The sequence below is a fragment of the Nipponia nippon genome, unplaced genomic scaffold, assembly GCF_047370975.1.
Source record: "Nipponia nippon isolate SJK-2023a ecotype South Korea unplaced genomic scaffold, ASM4737097v1 scaffold_11, whole genome shotgun sequence".
NCBI lineage: Eukaryota > Metazoa > Chordata > Aves > Pelecaniformes > Threskiornithidae > Nipponia > Nipponia nippon.
In genome coordinates, this window is record NW_028262302.1 from 25,733,048 (window position 1) to 25,747,449 (window position 14,402).

General features: G+C 44.8%; 1 protein-coding gene across 3 annotated transcripts in view; it reads left to right on the forward strand.

Moving 5' to 3' along the window:
• The window catches only part of RTN1 (reticulon 1), a 122,240-nt gene that overhangs the window by 95,216 nt on the left and 12,622 nt on the right, over nt 1-14,402 (forward strand). The window contains exon 1 of one of the 3 annotated variants that reach the window (XM_009461693.2): nt 8,948-9,320. The exons of the other annotated variants lie outside the window; for them this stretch is intronic. Within the exon in view, the coding sequence (XP_009459968.1) occupies nt 9,260-9,320 (61 nt within the window). The 5' untranslated portion in view covers nt 8,948-9,259. Of the gene's footprint in view, nt 1-8,947; nt 9,321-14,402 lie in introns of those variants that run through there. 3 annotated transcript variants of the gene reach the window in all.

The following is a 14,402-nucleotide window of genomic DNA, read 5'->3' on the forward strand; positions in this document are numbered from 1 at the left end:
TTTAGCATAATTTAAAATTAATGTCATGCCATTATGTTCTATCTCTGATTCATTTGCAAGAAATTAATTGTAAGTATCTGGCATATGAAATGCAAGAGCCTTAGATAGGACACAGGGATATCGTACTTTTGGTCCCTGGATGTTTTTATTAAGAATGAGGTATCTGATGCAGTGCAAAGCGGTATTTGGTGGTACCTGTCTGAGTCAGGGAGTTTCAGCAAAGCCCCATGTACTTAAATGTTTGCAAGGAGTGAAACACTTGGGGAAAGCAATTCAGAAATCCCAGCGGACCTTTTGCAATCCTCGCCCAGACGTATTTTACTATTCTCTTTGGAATTCCCCAGTTTCTGCGAAAGCCAAACCTGTTGCAAGGGAATTCACTATTCATGCAGAAAAAGTAGTATGCTGTCCTTCCATCTCGCATTGTTCGTGTGCGGTGCTCTGGGATAACAGCTATTTCTGTATCTCTGCAAACCTACACTGTTACTCTGAAATTGCTGCTGCTTCTACCATATCCACGTGCTATCTGTTATTGAAGCAGAGTGGTTAAATGTACTGTGATATAAGGAAAACATTTTCCCTTGTTCAGTTTTGTCCAGTGAACTTCCATGCTGTTTGTTAATTGATAAAAATGGCAAAATAATTCCCTTTTACATATATATATTCAAATTCACTCTATACCTCCTATTATATATTCATGCTCATCCCAGAGTAGAGGGCTATCATTCCTTTGCAGAAGCAATCAGGAAAATGGGGCTTATGGTGTTTAACAGTATCGTCAGGGAAATCTGAATTCCTTAGGCCTTTTAGTTTGGTTTTCTAAATGTGAAATAGTTTTGCTGATCTATATTTAATCCTTTGGCCTTGAGAATGGGAAATTAAATTGTCTTTTCTCAGATACTCGACATCAGCATCCAAATCAGGGCTTTCTCATTGTGTGCAGAGAGGGGGAGCGAGGATACGCGTTATTCAAGTACTCAAAGATGGAATCTGTTTTTCAGAGAGAAACCCATTTCCACAAATTCAGTGGGTTTATCTGGGTTCTGCATTTTTGTTTTCTCTTTTTCCTCATTTTGCACCTGTATGCATAAGACACCTAGTTTCAGGGATGACTGATGTTAAGTTCCTAATGAGCTGGCTCCAGGGTGTGGATTTTCATTGCATATTTTGCTGATTTGATGCTGGAAGCTTGCTTGACCTTGCTTATGGTATATTCCGTAAGATATATACATGTGATCCATCCTTTCCTCTCCCCTCTGCCCCATGTGAGGGGATGTGGCGGGGCAGGGTCAGCCCCTCCAATATTCAAACCATCACTGCTTTTCTGTGTAGCTCTTCTTCCAGCCGATGTCCTAAAATGCCCCACAAAACCATTTTCCCTGCTCATTTCCCCAGCAAACACAAGTCTGACCACTTTCCAGGCAACACTTCTGGCACATCATTTCCTGATCTAATTCTTCTAATTACCCTAGAGGCCCATAATAACATTTAAAAATCAGAGTGCTGCTTCACTGTCCAAAGCGTTTCTCTAGCCAGTGCTCATATTGGCTCTCACCAGAGCCCTGCTCATATTCGCTCTGTTTTCCCCCTCCCACAGCCTTGCACTGACTTACACACCAGTGTTTTATGTCCTTCATTTCTCCTTTTTTTTTTTTTCCTTGGACAGTACTAACGCACTCCTCATTCATTAGTCCTTTGTGCCACGCAGCACTGCTAGCATTGCTGCAATAAGCAGCCACTCTCTGCCTCCTCCATCGCCTTTGCAAGTGCTGTAGGGTTGCATTTGCTCAGGACAGGAGTGGCTGCTTTCTGACCTGTCCCCTCTTCCTCTGCAACCTCGGCCAAGATTTTTCCATATTACCAGTCGACTTCCCAGGCCAAGTATGATCTAGAGTTGTGGCTCAGCAAGCGCCATTCCTCCCTTTGCAGAAAGCATTTTGGTACCCAGGTGTCTCGCATCCACAGAGCAGGCGGTTGTGGCTATTGCATCCAGCGGTGTATTAGTGATCTGTTGCTGTTTTCCAGGGAAAGCTGGGGTTGCCATGACAATTGCGTGTCGGTCCAGCTGGTCCATGCATGGCCACAGCATTTGCACACCTCCGCCACTGATGCATTTATCGTCCTGGCCTCCCCACACAGTGGGGTGGGGGCAGTGGTGGGGGACACAAAGATGTTCATGCTGAGATGCTCGAAGCAGCTCTCCAGCACAGTGCAGAGGGGTGAGAAGCTAAGGGCCTCCTGGGTGACTCCCTTCCCCAAAGAAAATTACTTATTTTTGGGAACAGGGGCTGGAGAAAGGGGCTTGGTCTGCACTAAGTCATTCTGCACCTTCTCCCACCCGCCTGGTTTGGGCCGGCAGGAGGAGCACTGGGTACAGGAGCAGAGGAGCCAGCAGAAACGTTGCAAACCACAACTCACTTGCAAACACCCCTGGCTGCTTATGAGAATCCCAACCTGAATTAAGGGCTTGTGGCACTGCTGCAAATGAAACCTCAGTCTCCTGAGCCTCTGCCTGCAGGCTGTTGATTTAATTTGCAGTCACATTTGCACAATTTGTAGTTGCATTTTACATTTGGACAGAGCATCCCAGCCCCTGAATCGGCACCTGGAGCTTCAAAACTTGGGCCTGATCCCAATAGGTCAGGAGCGAGGGGCAGCCCCTGTAAGCTGGAAGCAAGGCTTCGGGTATTTCTGTGGGCACATCTTTCCTGGGGGCTGCAGCGGAGCTGCCTCAGCCTGGCATGTGCGGAGAAGCAAAGGGCAGGACTTGACTGGGCAGGACCTGTCTAGTGCTGCTGTGTGGCAGAGCGGTGTTGGTGTGGCACTTTGCCTGGGCTTGCAGCAGGGCTGCCTGCCTGGGGCACAGCTCTCTCTGCGCACCACCGTGCCACGTGCCTGCACACTTGTACTGGTGAGGTCCCTGCTCATGCTCTTCTTTCTGCCTCTTACTGCCTCCTCCTCCCAGCCAAGCAGCTCAGAGGGGCTGTGCCTGCCCTGCAGGGTGCCAGCAGTGCAGGGGGAGAGCCAGTGAGATGAGCTGCTCTGGGGTCACCTCCTCCGCCCCCAGCACAGGACCTTGCCCCGGCAGGGACAGGGTCCCTGGTGGCTTCTGGCACACCCATGTGGCAAAGTCCAGGCCTTGTTTCCCCACCTCAGGCACTGGCAGCCAGACCTTGCTTCAAGAATTTGCCAGAAGTGTGTCTTCTTCATCTCTTCTGGGCATCCTTGGCCAAAGAGGAGGCTCCTCTGTTCCCCAGCATCCTTGCCCAGCACCAGGCAGGATTTCACCATTTCCAAGAGCAATGCAATCCTAATTCATCTTTACAATCTTGCTTGATGTCCATTGGTCCAAGAATGACAACCAGTAACACCTGCCTGCAACTTGTGTTGCAAAAATGCATGAGGCTCCTTTGCTAGAGCAGCAGATGTTGTGCTGGGTACTACAGAAATAAAGCTTAAAAAGCAGATGATTCCCCAAATTTAAATAGACCCAGTAGACCCAGAGACCTAAGCGAGATGATTCCCAAGGTCACGTAGGACGCCAGTGGCAGACGCGAGGACTGAACATAGCTCTCCTGAGGCCCAGCCATGCTGTGGTCTCAGGACTGTCTTCTCTGTTGTCTTCCAGTCCATTAGGAAGATCAGCTAATGAAATGGAATTAATAATGCCAGCTGCAGCACCAGCAAAGCTGTAAGGGAGACAAATTTAGCAGCACAGGCTTAAAAGCAGCAGGCTTGAAAATGGGGGTAGGCTGCACACGCCATAAGAGCCTGCTCTAATGGGGGAATGCCATCATGGTCAGCCAGAGTTTTAGGGTTTTATCAGCTTTACTGATCAAATCTTAAAGGAGGAATGAAGACATACCAACTACCTCTCCCAAAGGAGAGAAACACCCAATTTTAACGTTCCCAGCAATTGAAAAAAGTAGTCCCACTGGAAAGAATCAAGAGACTTTTCTAGGTCAATGGCGGGAATAGAGCCTTCATTTCTATGATCCTCATGGTTCAAAAATAACATTAAAGAACCAAGAGAAATTATCCACTGCTAAAGAGCCAGGAGTAAATCAAAACTGATTCTTCTGTGCTCGATGTGCTGCTGCTTGCAGTAGTCAGTGAGCTCAAACGGCACTGCAAAAGGGCCAGCCACCTCTGGGATGGCCGGTGAAGAGGATCTCTGCCAGGTTTGCTGAGGGACTGCACATCAGTCATTCAAAAACCAAAACGGAAAATTGTTTCTTAACAATAGCGCCAAATTTAAGGACTTTCCCCCAAATAGCTCATTTACTAGGATTCAAAGAAAGGCCACCTCATTCCCCGGGAAGGGAAGCAAGTGCAAAGTATGCTCACCTGATTCTTTTGCCCACTCATTTGACTCATGTCACATGGTTGTTGCCAAAGACCTTACGAGAATCTCAGACTTTGAGCAAAAATGGGCATGAAAAACAGATCTGCTGAGTAGAAAGTGAAACAGAGGCAGCAGAGCAGAAGCTTAGCAACACATCTGAAAACACACTTCTTGTCCCTGCGAACAATGCAAATATTTTGACTGATGATTTTTAAGAACCCTCATAAACCCAGGCATTTCAAGACTTCTAAAAGAAATCTCAGGGAAGCTGGAACATTATGTGACATGCCGGGACAAGGGGTTTCTTTTGCTACAAGTATTCGGCTCCAGACTTAAACTGCACCCGTTTAAGACCATATTGTCTTTTTTACCAGCTTATTAATTTCTTTTGTGGTCTAAAGACCTGAGGAAAAAAGTAATTAATCTCCAAGAGAAAATACCGAAGATCCAGGGCAAAAGACAGCAAGGACAGAGCTGTCTAGGTACGACCTAGACTGTGAATAGTGATGGACCTGAAATAGCCGTCAGCATCTCCCAGCTCATGGCCTTTTCACCTGAGCTGCCTCTGAGCGATTCTGTAGCCCAGAAAACGTGTTGTGCAAGAATGAGTGCGAGACAGCGGGAAGGATGAGAGCAGAAGGACGAGAGCAGAGCCAGGATCTGGCCCATCCCTCTGCTATTGACAGCCTCCTCACGAAAATGTAATTGCTGGCTGCCCTTGGCTTGGAGTACTCAGGAAAATATTCCCCGTTGCTCTTTAGAGTTTCGAGACGTATTAATGCAACTTTTAAAATAGCATCCCCTCTATTTTTGTTGCTAATGCTAAGAACAAATTAGCTTAGAAGAAAAACCCAATGATCTGCCTTAATGCTATTGTTCTCCTAAAGTGCTAAATGTCAGGATCTTACAGCACCACGTTGCAGATCTGGCGCTGCCCTCAATGTGTCCCATGATGTGTTGGCGCGGAGTGATGCAGAGTGCTGTTCTGAAAAACATAATCAGTCCGAAGTGTCTTCAAAGTCACTGCACTTAGAGCAGAACTGGCGACGGTTTCAGCTCTATCTTTGAATTTGTTATCATTAAATATTCTTTAAAACCAAAGCTGATTTCCACCCTGCCCTCCAGCAGGATTGTTAAGGGACAGCCATGAATTTGAGGGCTATGTGTGATCCTTCCTGTGGTAGAACAGCAAGTACTTCTGAGCTCTTATGGACTGTTATACCAATTCAAGTATATTTACCTAAAAAGCCTTAAATGTTGCTAACTCTGACCTCATCAGAGTTCATCAGCGGTGCACAGGCAGGCTGGGTCACCATGGAAGTGGAAGGACCTTCGCAGGGAAGCAAGGTAGGGCTGGAGAGCTAGTCCTGACGTGGGGCTTGTTGTGTCCCTGTAAGCAGCACAACCCTGGTGGCCCACGCACCATGGCAGGGTGCCTGTGTCCTTTGCTGAGCTGCAGTCTGCACCTCATCCAGAAATCCCTGCTGGGGTTGGAGGCATGGAAAGAAACGAGGCAGAGAGCAATACCCTACTCATGTGTTAATTTGGCCAGAGGTTTCCCTCAATGGGAGGTTAGGATGGGCTGAAAGCAACCAGGTAACTTTATTTTACTGAATCCTTACCCCACACATCCTACATACATGGGTCATTATCTCCAGCAGAACTACTTAACAGGCAAATACCGACGAGCCCAGTTGGCTTGTGGCTGTGCCATCAATATTAAGCTTTAGGTGACCTCACTAAAACATCTTAAGATCTGTAATCATTTTAGTAACATCCTGCGGCAGAAGGAGGCTTCCCATGGACGGTGCTCTGAAGGGAAGGGGAGCAAATTCCACTTACTGCTTTTAATGCTGCTTCTATTCATGATCACAGGAAAACTGTCTTCCAGCACTGCAGTATCCTGTGGTTGATGCCAAGATCTCCGACCTATGCGTGTCTCACCCTTTTAAGATCCAGGCAGTGCTATACTTATTTGTGCCTTCCAGTCTGCTCAGTAAATGTTTAATTGGTGGTCCTGGTTTAGTTCTGTTGCAAAGAAGTATTCTCACGCTCAGCCTATTGATGGCCAACTGCTTAGTCCTAATTCTGGCTCACTACTTACTGAATGCATAATTTAAATTCTCATTGTAGAAATGCATTTTTTATTAATTGCCATTTTAGTCCTGGATCCACCTGGTCTTGACTGGGATTTTGTTAAACTTTTTGTGCAAGGCTATGTAGACACATACACAGCGTTAATGCCAGGCGTTGCCTCTGTCTCTCACCTGACTCAGCTCCTGGGATACACGAATGCACTCTGGAAGACCTTCTTAACCCATTCACATTTTCTAAGTTCACAGTTCCAGTTCAGTTCTGTTTCTGACACAAATGCATTGTTTCTGACACAAATGCATTGTTTCTGACACAAATGCATTGTTCTTGTTACTGGTGGTAAAGTGATGGGTTCTGGTGCCCATGAATAGCTCTGGAAGTAGTGTGGGACAGTCCAATCACATGGGCCAGGTCTGAAGAGACGCTTTTCCAAAGGGAAGTAAGAATTTAAGCTGAAAAACTGATGGTATCATTCATTTTGGTAGCCTGGGGAAGGAGATGGAGACCTGAAGTCTGGGGCAAGAAAAATCCCTACCAACAATGAAGGAAAGGCAAAATCATCACTGTTTCATACAACACTGGGATGTTAAATCTACACGGACCACTATTCTGTCCAAAGGGAATTTGTCTTTTATACCTGACCGAGAAATGTGTGTTACAGTGAGACTAAGCGGAGATTTTGTGTCTTCTCACTGCTGTGTTGCTGGTGGTACGTGCCCAATAGCCATGCATTTCACTGATGCACTAAGTTTACAGTCTCTCTGGCTTTTTTTCAAGGACTCCAGGATTTAGGAGTTTCATGTGAATGATGGCTCTGTTTTATATACACCACTTGTAAATACCTCGTATTCAGGATTGGTGCTGGGAACCCATCGCAGAGCTGCAAAGAGTGTGCAGGGCAAAACGTATCAATAGGGATATTTTCTGCTCTTGCAAAGGGTCTAAACCAATCAGTTCATGCTGAGAAATCATCCCTTGCCAACCTGTTTCTTCCTTTTTTTTACAAAGCCAGGAAGAACACAAAATAACGACTTGTTACATTGTTTGTAGATAATTTAATCTTACTATATGCAATGACAACTGAAGCCAGTTCTGCACCAATTAGTTAATTATTTCCCTGTTAGGGGACTGAAGATGCTGGATTCAAGCCTAGAGCAAGTCTTTTGGGGGATTTCAAAGACAGGTTTGAACATGAACAATAGCTGTTGGCTTCCGTAATCCCAGCAGAGTTTCCTAGGTAAAGGTTAAGATCACACTGTGGTGATTCTCTCCTTAAATTTTGGCTTTTTTCTATGAGATGAGTTACCTGAGGGAAGGATAAGTGACCTACTACTGCCAGTTGGAGGAGATCTCTGTTAACTCAGGCATTAAAGACTCTTTGGTTTTGGAGCCAAAAAAGCAGAGAGGTTCAAGCTCTGTTCTCCATGCTGATGTGTGCATGACCCACTGTGTCTATGCTGGTGTTTTTCCGTATAAAAAAACTAAACTCAGTATAACATGGATAAAGTAAAATTATTTCATAAACTAGCAGGATCTAAAAGATTAAATACAACCTCAGAGCAGAGAGGTCCCCAGCTGGAATTGTTCTGCCAACGATGACTGGACCAAGTCTGATATGCTGTATCTCAGGTCACTCTTTAGTGAAACGGGGTGACTTTTCATGGAGTTTCTTTGTGATTAATAACCACCCCACTCCCCAGAATCTGAAAAGACAAATAGGTTGGGTGGATTTAAAGCATTTTCTTTCCAAGTATATACCAAGTATACCGTGTGGCCATTGCTTAGTTATGACATCTCTGCGAGGCTACTTATATTAGTTTATTGATGGGGAAACTGAGGCAAGGGCAGTGTTTTACCTGGGGGACGAGTGTCGGCGCTAGTGTTAAAATTCAGCCATTAGTGGGCTCACAGTTACTAGTGAGAGCACACGTTTTTTCAGAAATTGTCCCATATACCTGCACTCTTTGCACCTCAAATCCTGATTTATGCAGCATTTTGAGCAGCGGGAGCAGGCAGTGCTCATACCCCGCACACCCTAACCTGGGTGTAGCTTGCAGTGCTGGGCATCCCATTGTAGCAGGGCTTGTCATGAGGGGCTGGGGGGCCGAGTGAGTCACCCGGTGCCTGTGGGTGCTCATGCCTGCAAGGGGAGATGGATGATCTCTGGTGGTGTGGGTACTCTGCTATTTTCTTCTGCTTCTGGAATAGTTTTGAAAAAATAGCAAAATGGGGGTTGCTCTGTTGGGGTCAGATCCTGCCCTTGGTTTTCTCCTGCCTGCTCCCTGACCTCACCCAGCTGGGCAGAGGAGAGCAGGGCATCAAAACCTGGAGGGCTAAGGGGAAATTTTCCCCCTCTCAAAAAAATGAAGAAAACAGCAGATTTCATCACTCTCAAGAAATTTCTGGAACATGAATAGTCACAACCATACAGCCACATAGGAAACACTGCACACCCCCCTCACCCCCCTCCACCCACACCCAGTTTGTTTTTATTTCTTTGCCGTCAGGTTGCCTTAACCATTTCGATGGCTTAGGAGGCTAAGCTGCCGAGCACAAGCTTTTGATTTGAAAGGGGACTGCATCCCCTTTTCAAAGGAGCCTGCTCCCTAGGGCAACCACATCACACTGCTGATTTGCTGCAGTGGAGACCGCAGCGCATACAATATGCCCTCCCCCCTCCGCCTGTGCTGCTTACAGCATCAGTCCGGAGCCGAGCGGGGAGACGGGAGCGATACCCGCTAACCCACCCATGCTTGGGAATGCCTGACTGCTAACGCAGAGCCTCCGACGAAAGGACCGGCAATTCCTCAGCTCTCCGAGATGCAAGCCAGTGCCGATTCCACCAAGATGGACTGTCTTTGGAGCAACTGGAAATGTCAGGGTATTATATCTATTCTAGTGTTGCATGCTAGAAGGACTGCATGTCAGAGGAGGCAAAGGCAGGATCCATCCATTTTTGCATTGTTCACCTGTGGGCCTTTGCATGCTGTTTTCTCTCCCTCCCCGTGAAGCTTTTCTTTGGGGGTAATTTAAGAAAGAAAGATAAAAAGCCATTAATTCTGTTCTTTGAATGTATTTCTTCCATCTCCAGCTGCCTCACCCTGAAAGCATCCAGGATACAGGACCTTCCTTCCCACCTTACAGCTCATTCCAAAAGCATCCGCCCTTGCTGTTAGCGGTATTATTTCTCATCCCTGACTCGGTCGGGCTGCCGCTGGCATGATTTCATACCTTTTGGGCTTTAGGAAAGCTGGGTGATGGTGAATTTCTGCCTGCTCAGGCTCGCGAGGGTTCGAGGCGGTTGCGTTGGGCGCCTCGGTGCATCCTGCCCACGGACACACCCATAGCGAGGGCTTAGCCTAGCGTCGACACAAAGAAAACGCAGCTTTGACAAGAAGCGTGATAGCACCAAGGCGGCCACGGCATTGCCACCCACTTTGTACTTTGCTGTAGGGTTGCTTTAAAAAAAAAAAAAAATTAATGCCTTCGTTGTGCTTTCAAGCACTCTGCTGAGCCATTCGGGGGCAAAATATTGCAATAATATTGTCTTGCTGCCGAGTAGGCGAAGGGAACAATAGCATCTCCCTTTTGGGCTTATTTTCAGCTTATTTTGAGTGGGTCAGTGTCTGCGCTGGGTGGGGCTGGCTACCTTCCCGGGTGCCTCGGACAGCTTTTCAGCCATTTTTAGTCGGCTTCACACTTCCCAGCCAGCATCCAGCCTTTGTTTTGATAAAAGACAGTCTCTGTGACGCTGCTCGGTAGGCAGATTAGAAGGAGAAAAGCTAGCGGCTGATCCTGCCGGGCAGGCTGCTGTCTGCTTCGGGCAGGCTTTGTTTGAATGTGTTTTTTAATTTTAAGGTGCATGTTTACGCTGAATAGACAGAACATGATGTTTATGCTCTCGACAGGGTCTAGCATCATCTCATTAAAGGGTCCAGGATGCTTGCAGACATAGTTTCATAAATGCAGCTCAATGTAACAGAAGCCAGGAAACCTTCCTAAAGTGTTTTTTGGGGAGGGGAGGGCAGGGGGAGATCTTTCAGACAGACTCTTGTCTCTAGGGAGCTTGATATTTTTGCAATCTTAATTCAGCACCTAATTGCATTTATGATCTGAGGGGTTTTTTTTAGGGAAGACGAGTAGCTGGAAAGTAAACAGATGCACCTGTTAAATGCCAGCCTCCAGCAGCTCGGGCTTTCCATACCTTAATCAAGGGCTAGGGTTTTCTGTAGGATTGCCTGATTCATTAAGCCAATATGGGAGAGCCACAACCAAACTTCAGGGTCTTTTCATCTGAGCTTTGCAGATAAACTTCCTTGTTAGAAGGGGTTGGGGTTTTTTGTTTGTTTGTTTCCAAAAAGGCTCAATATTTTGCTGATCCTTATAAAAACATAAATTTGCTGAGTCAGATTGCTGAACCACCTGTATTTAGAGGCAAAGTAAATATTTTCCCTCTTTATCAGATAAAATAATATTCTTTCATAAATTAAAAAAGGGGGAAATAACAAAGAGCATGTTGCTATTGTTTGATTAATAATTAAGAATAATAGTAGGCTTTCTCTCCTTCTGTGCTCTCCTTTTTGAAACCAAGAGGTAGATTTGCTGAAAATTAAATGACACAGTATGTCCCATGCTGATTTGAAAAAAAACCCCAGATCTGAAAAAAACAACGCAGCTAAAATAAATCACTTGCCTCACTTCCACATCATTTGCATATCTTTTTCTTTTTCTTGGGTGGTGCTTTATGATTCAAAAATGATCCTGCAGAAAACATGAAATAGTCATAGAATATTATTTCTGTCGGCAAAATTCTTTGATCAGTCCCAGATAAAATAGAAGAAATTTAAAATTCAGAAGAATGAAGACTAAAGACTTGATCCATTGATTCTTTTAATATCTATTATTCATGTAGTCTCTGTCTCAACCCAGAATATCAGTTTCATGCAAACCTGGAGTTCTATAATTTTTCTAACTTCATTATCAATGGAATTATGGTTCCTCTCTGAAAAGTCTGGAATATGTCTGTGAACATAACAGATGCAGACACAAACCTCAGTAAATACAGAGCATATTTTTACTGAAATTATGGAAAAACAACGTTGAGGTTAACATAAGTTTTCATTAATAAACAGTCAAGCCTGCAACTATCATTGGTTTGCCCTTATAGTAATTGTAATAGGTGTAAAATTGGGTGAGGATCTTGAGAAGCTGCAGGGACACTTGGTGAAGCTTTGGCCTTGCCCCACTAAATCTACATACTGTTACTTTTCTTGCAGTGAAGCAATTGATGCTGCTACATATGTTTAGAAATATTGCAATGTGTTTTACCTATCTATCCTGGAGGTACAGCATGATTATGTCAATGGTAGATCATGATACAGCCCCTCAGGGGAGCAGGAGAGTAATTCACCCCTGCTGGGCATATGCTTCATTCAAAATATTGTCATAGGTGGCTTTAGGGAATTGCAGCTGACTTCCACACCCAAGTCATCTTTCACACTGGAAGGTGATGCATTTGAAGTAGGCTGGGATGGAGCCATGCATAATGCATGAGTGTGCAGAGAAACGTCTCCGACTGGGCATGCTGGTTGATGTGGGCCTTCATGTAACAACGTATAGCCAGTGCCAGCTGCGTGACGGATCGCAGTGCGCAGTTCCCAGAGGCAAGCTGCGGGATGAGGTGTGCCTCCAGGTTCAGATGGTGGAGCAGGTCTCTGTGCCTTCCCCAGGGTCTTGGCCCAGCTCAGCAGGACACATCCCCGCTCCTTGCTGGAGAGGTTTCTCTGGATTAGGAAGGTCTTTGCACCCCAGCTTGGTGGAGCTATTTGATGTCAGTACACTGGTCCCCATGAGTATTCCCTCTTCCAATATTTCTCCTACATGCTAGCTCTTGGACGGTCATAAGTGAGATGTTTGTTCCTGCAGCTTCAACCTCATGCAAGACTTATTAAAAAAGAAAATCTGAAAGATCCAGAGAAAAAGGCCTGTGAACTGTTCATAGAAATGATCCTAAATATTATCCACATTATAATTATAACTTAATGTGGAGAAGGACTGCAGACTTCATCAAATCCATCTAGCTGACATACGCTGGGACTGGAGTTATTGAGTAGCATTTTCTTGGCAGCTCTTTCCAGAGAACCAGCTTCCTTGCTTGACTGATATATCAATTGGTTTCCAGAAGGTGCTGAGAAGCTGCACCAACTCATGGCAACATTCCCCACTTTAAGACTGATAAAGATGTTCAATGGCAATACTATGCATGCATGCTATTAATCTATAATCTTATTGACAGTTCTGAAGCCTGTCTAATTACAGCTATTATCATGAGAATATAACTTCAGCCAGTTGGTGCCTTCAGTGCTTTCCTGAAAATATTGTGGGCTGAACTCTCAGCTGGGATCCACTTGTCCTCCTCAAACGAGCTCTCCCTCTTTTCAGCAGCTGAAGATCTGTCTCAGTAGTTGCTTCTTATGTTGGACCTTGGTAGAGCTAAAATCTTGGAACCAAGTCATCATCTGATGTAACCAATTTAGCTAATAGTTTCACAAAACTACACTAACTTATGAGGAATTGACTTCCTGATTTCACAGTTGGTTTCCTATGAAATTTAAATGAAATTTGTCAAGATTTTTTTCCACTTTCAGATTTGCTTTCATTTTTTTGTCGCTGCTGCAGAAATTATATCAATCCTCCCTCAAGCACATTCCTACTGATGGCAATATGACTGCAAGATCAAGAACTTAAAGTTAGAGGACAAACTCTCTTAGACGAACTTCACACTGTTCGACTGCCAACCATCCCAACAAACACCTTGACCTAGGTGGTGTCAAGAAATCAGTGAGATTTCGATAGCTCTGCCAAAATGTTCTCTGCACACCTGCTGTGCCATGTCTGAATATAATTTTTTTTTCTTTTCTTTTAAGAATAGAGGGACAATATTCTTTCATTGCCAGAACAAGGAGAAAATTCCCCAAAACTAAGATTATTTTAAGGTATTCCCTGAGGAGTAATTTAAACTCTAGGAAGAGAGTGATATTGGGGCAATAGCTGAAGGCAACATTGGAGGGCTGCTTTTGCTTTCATTAGGTCTGTGGGAAGTGAGTTTTGGTGAGGCTTTTTTGATATCAGAAGGGATACTCTCTCCACATCATATTTAATTCTCACAAATAACATAGGTCTGAGCCATTAATTTTGAAAATCTGCAGATTTTCAAATGTTTGGATAGAGTTAGGAAGGGTCCAGGTCTGTTATTTTGGTCCAGGAGCACCTCAGGAAAATCTTAACGTTTCCATAGCATTATGTGCATTTAGGGACTGCATTCAGGGACTCTGCTTGGTCTCCTTGGTTTCTGCTCACTTAAGGTTTAAGAGGAATAACATCCTCCATAGAAACTGGCCAAGGCAGAGAGTGAAATGGTTTGATGAGCAGGAGGTGTGTGGAGGAGGCTTTCTCCTGCCGCTATGTTAAATCCTGGTCTTAAAGCATCTCTCATGTGAAAATGATAATAACAATAACAATAACAGTAATGACATCAATAATAATAATAATAATAATAATAATAATAATAATAATAATAATAATAATAATAATAATAATAATAATAATAAATACAATAGACTTGTGTGCAGCATGGTTGTAGGGCTGATTTTTTATTGCCAATCCTGCCTACCCAAGCCCACTCACACAAGGCAATCAATCACAACTTTTTTGCTCACATCTTGATCTTGCAGATGGAGTAGGATGTAACGTGGAGGGCTATATCCAGACTTTCCTTTTCCCTGGTCCTATGCCTGCTCCAGGTCTCCTCTCATCAGAGTTCCGGGACCAAGAAGGTCTGAACCTTCAAGTTGAGTCTTGGGGCAGATGAATGATAAAGCTATACAGCTGAACTGAGGACAGGAAGTTAATGGACAAAGTGCGTACAGGAGGTAGAAGAAGTATGGAGAGATCCCTCAAGGCT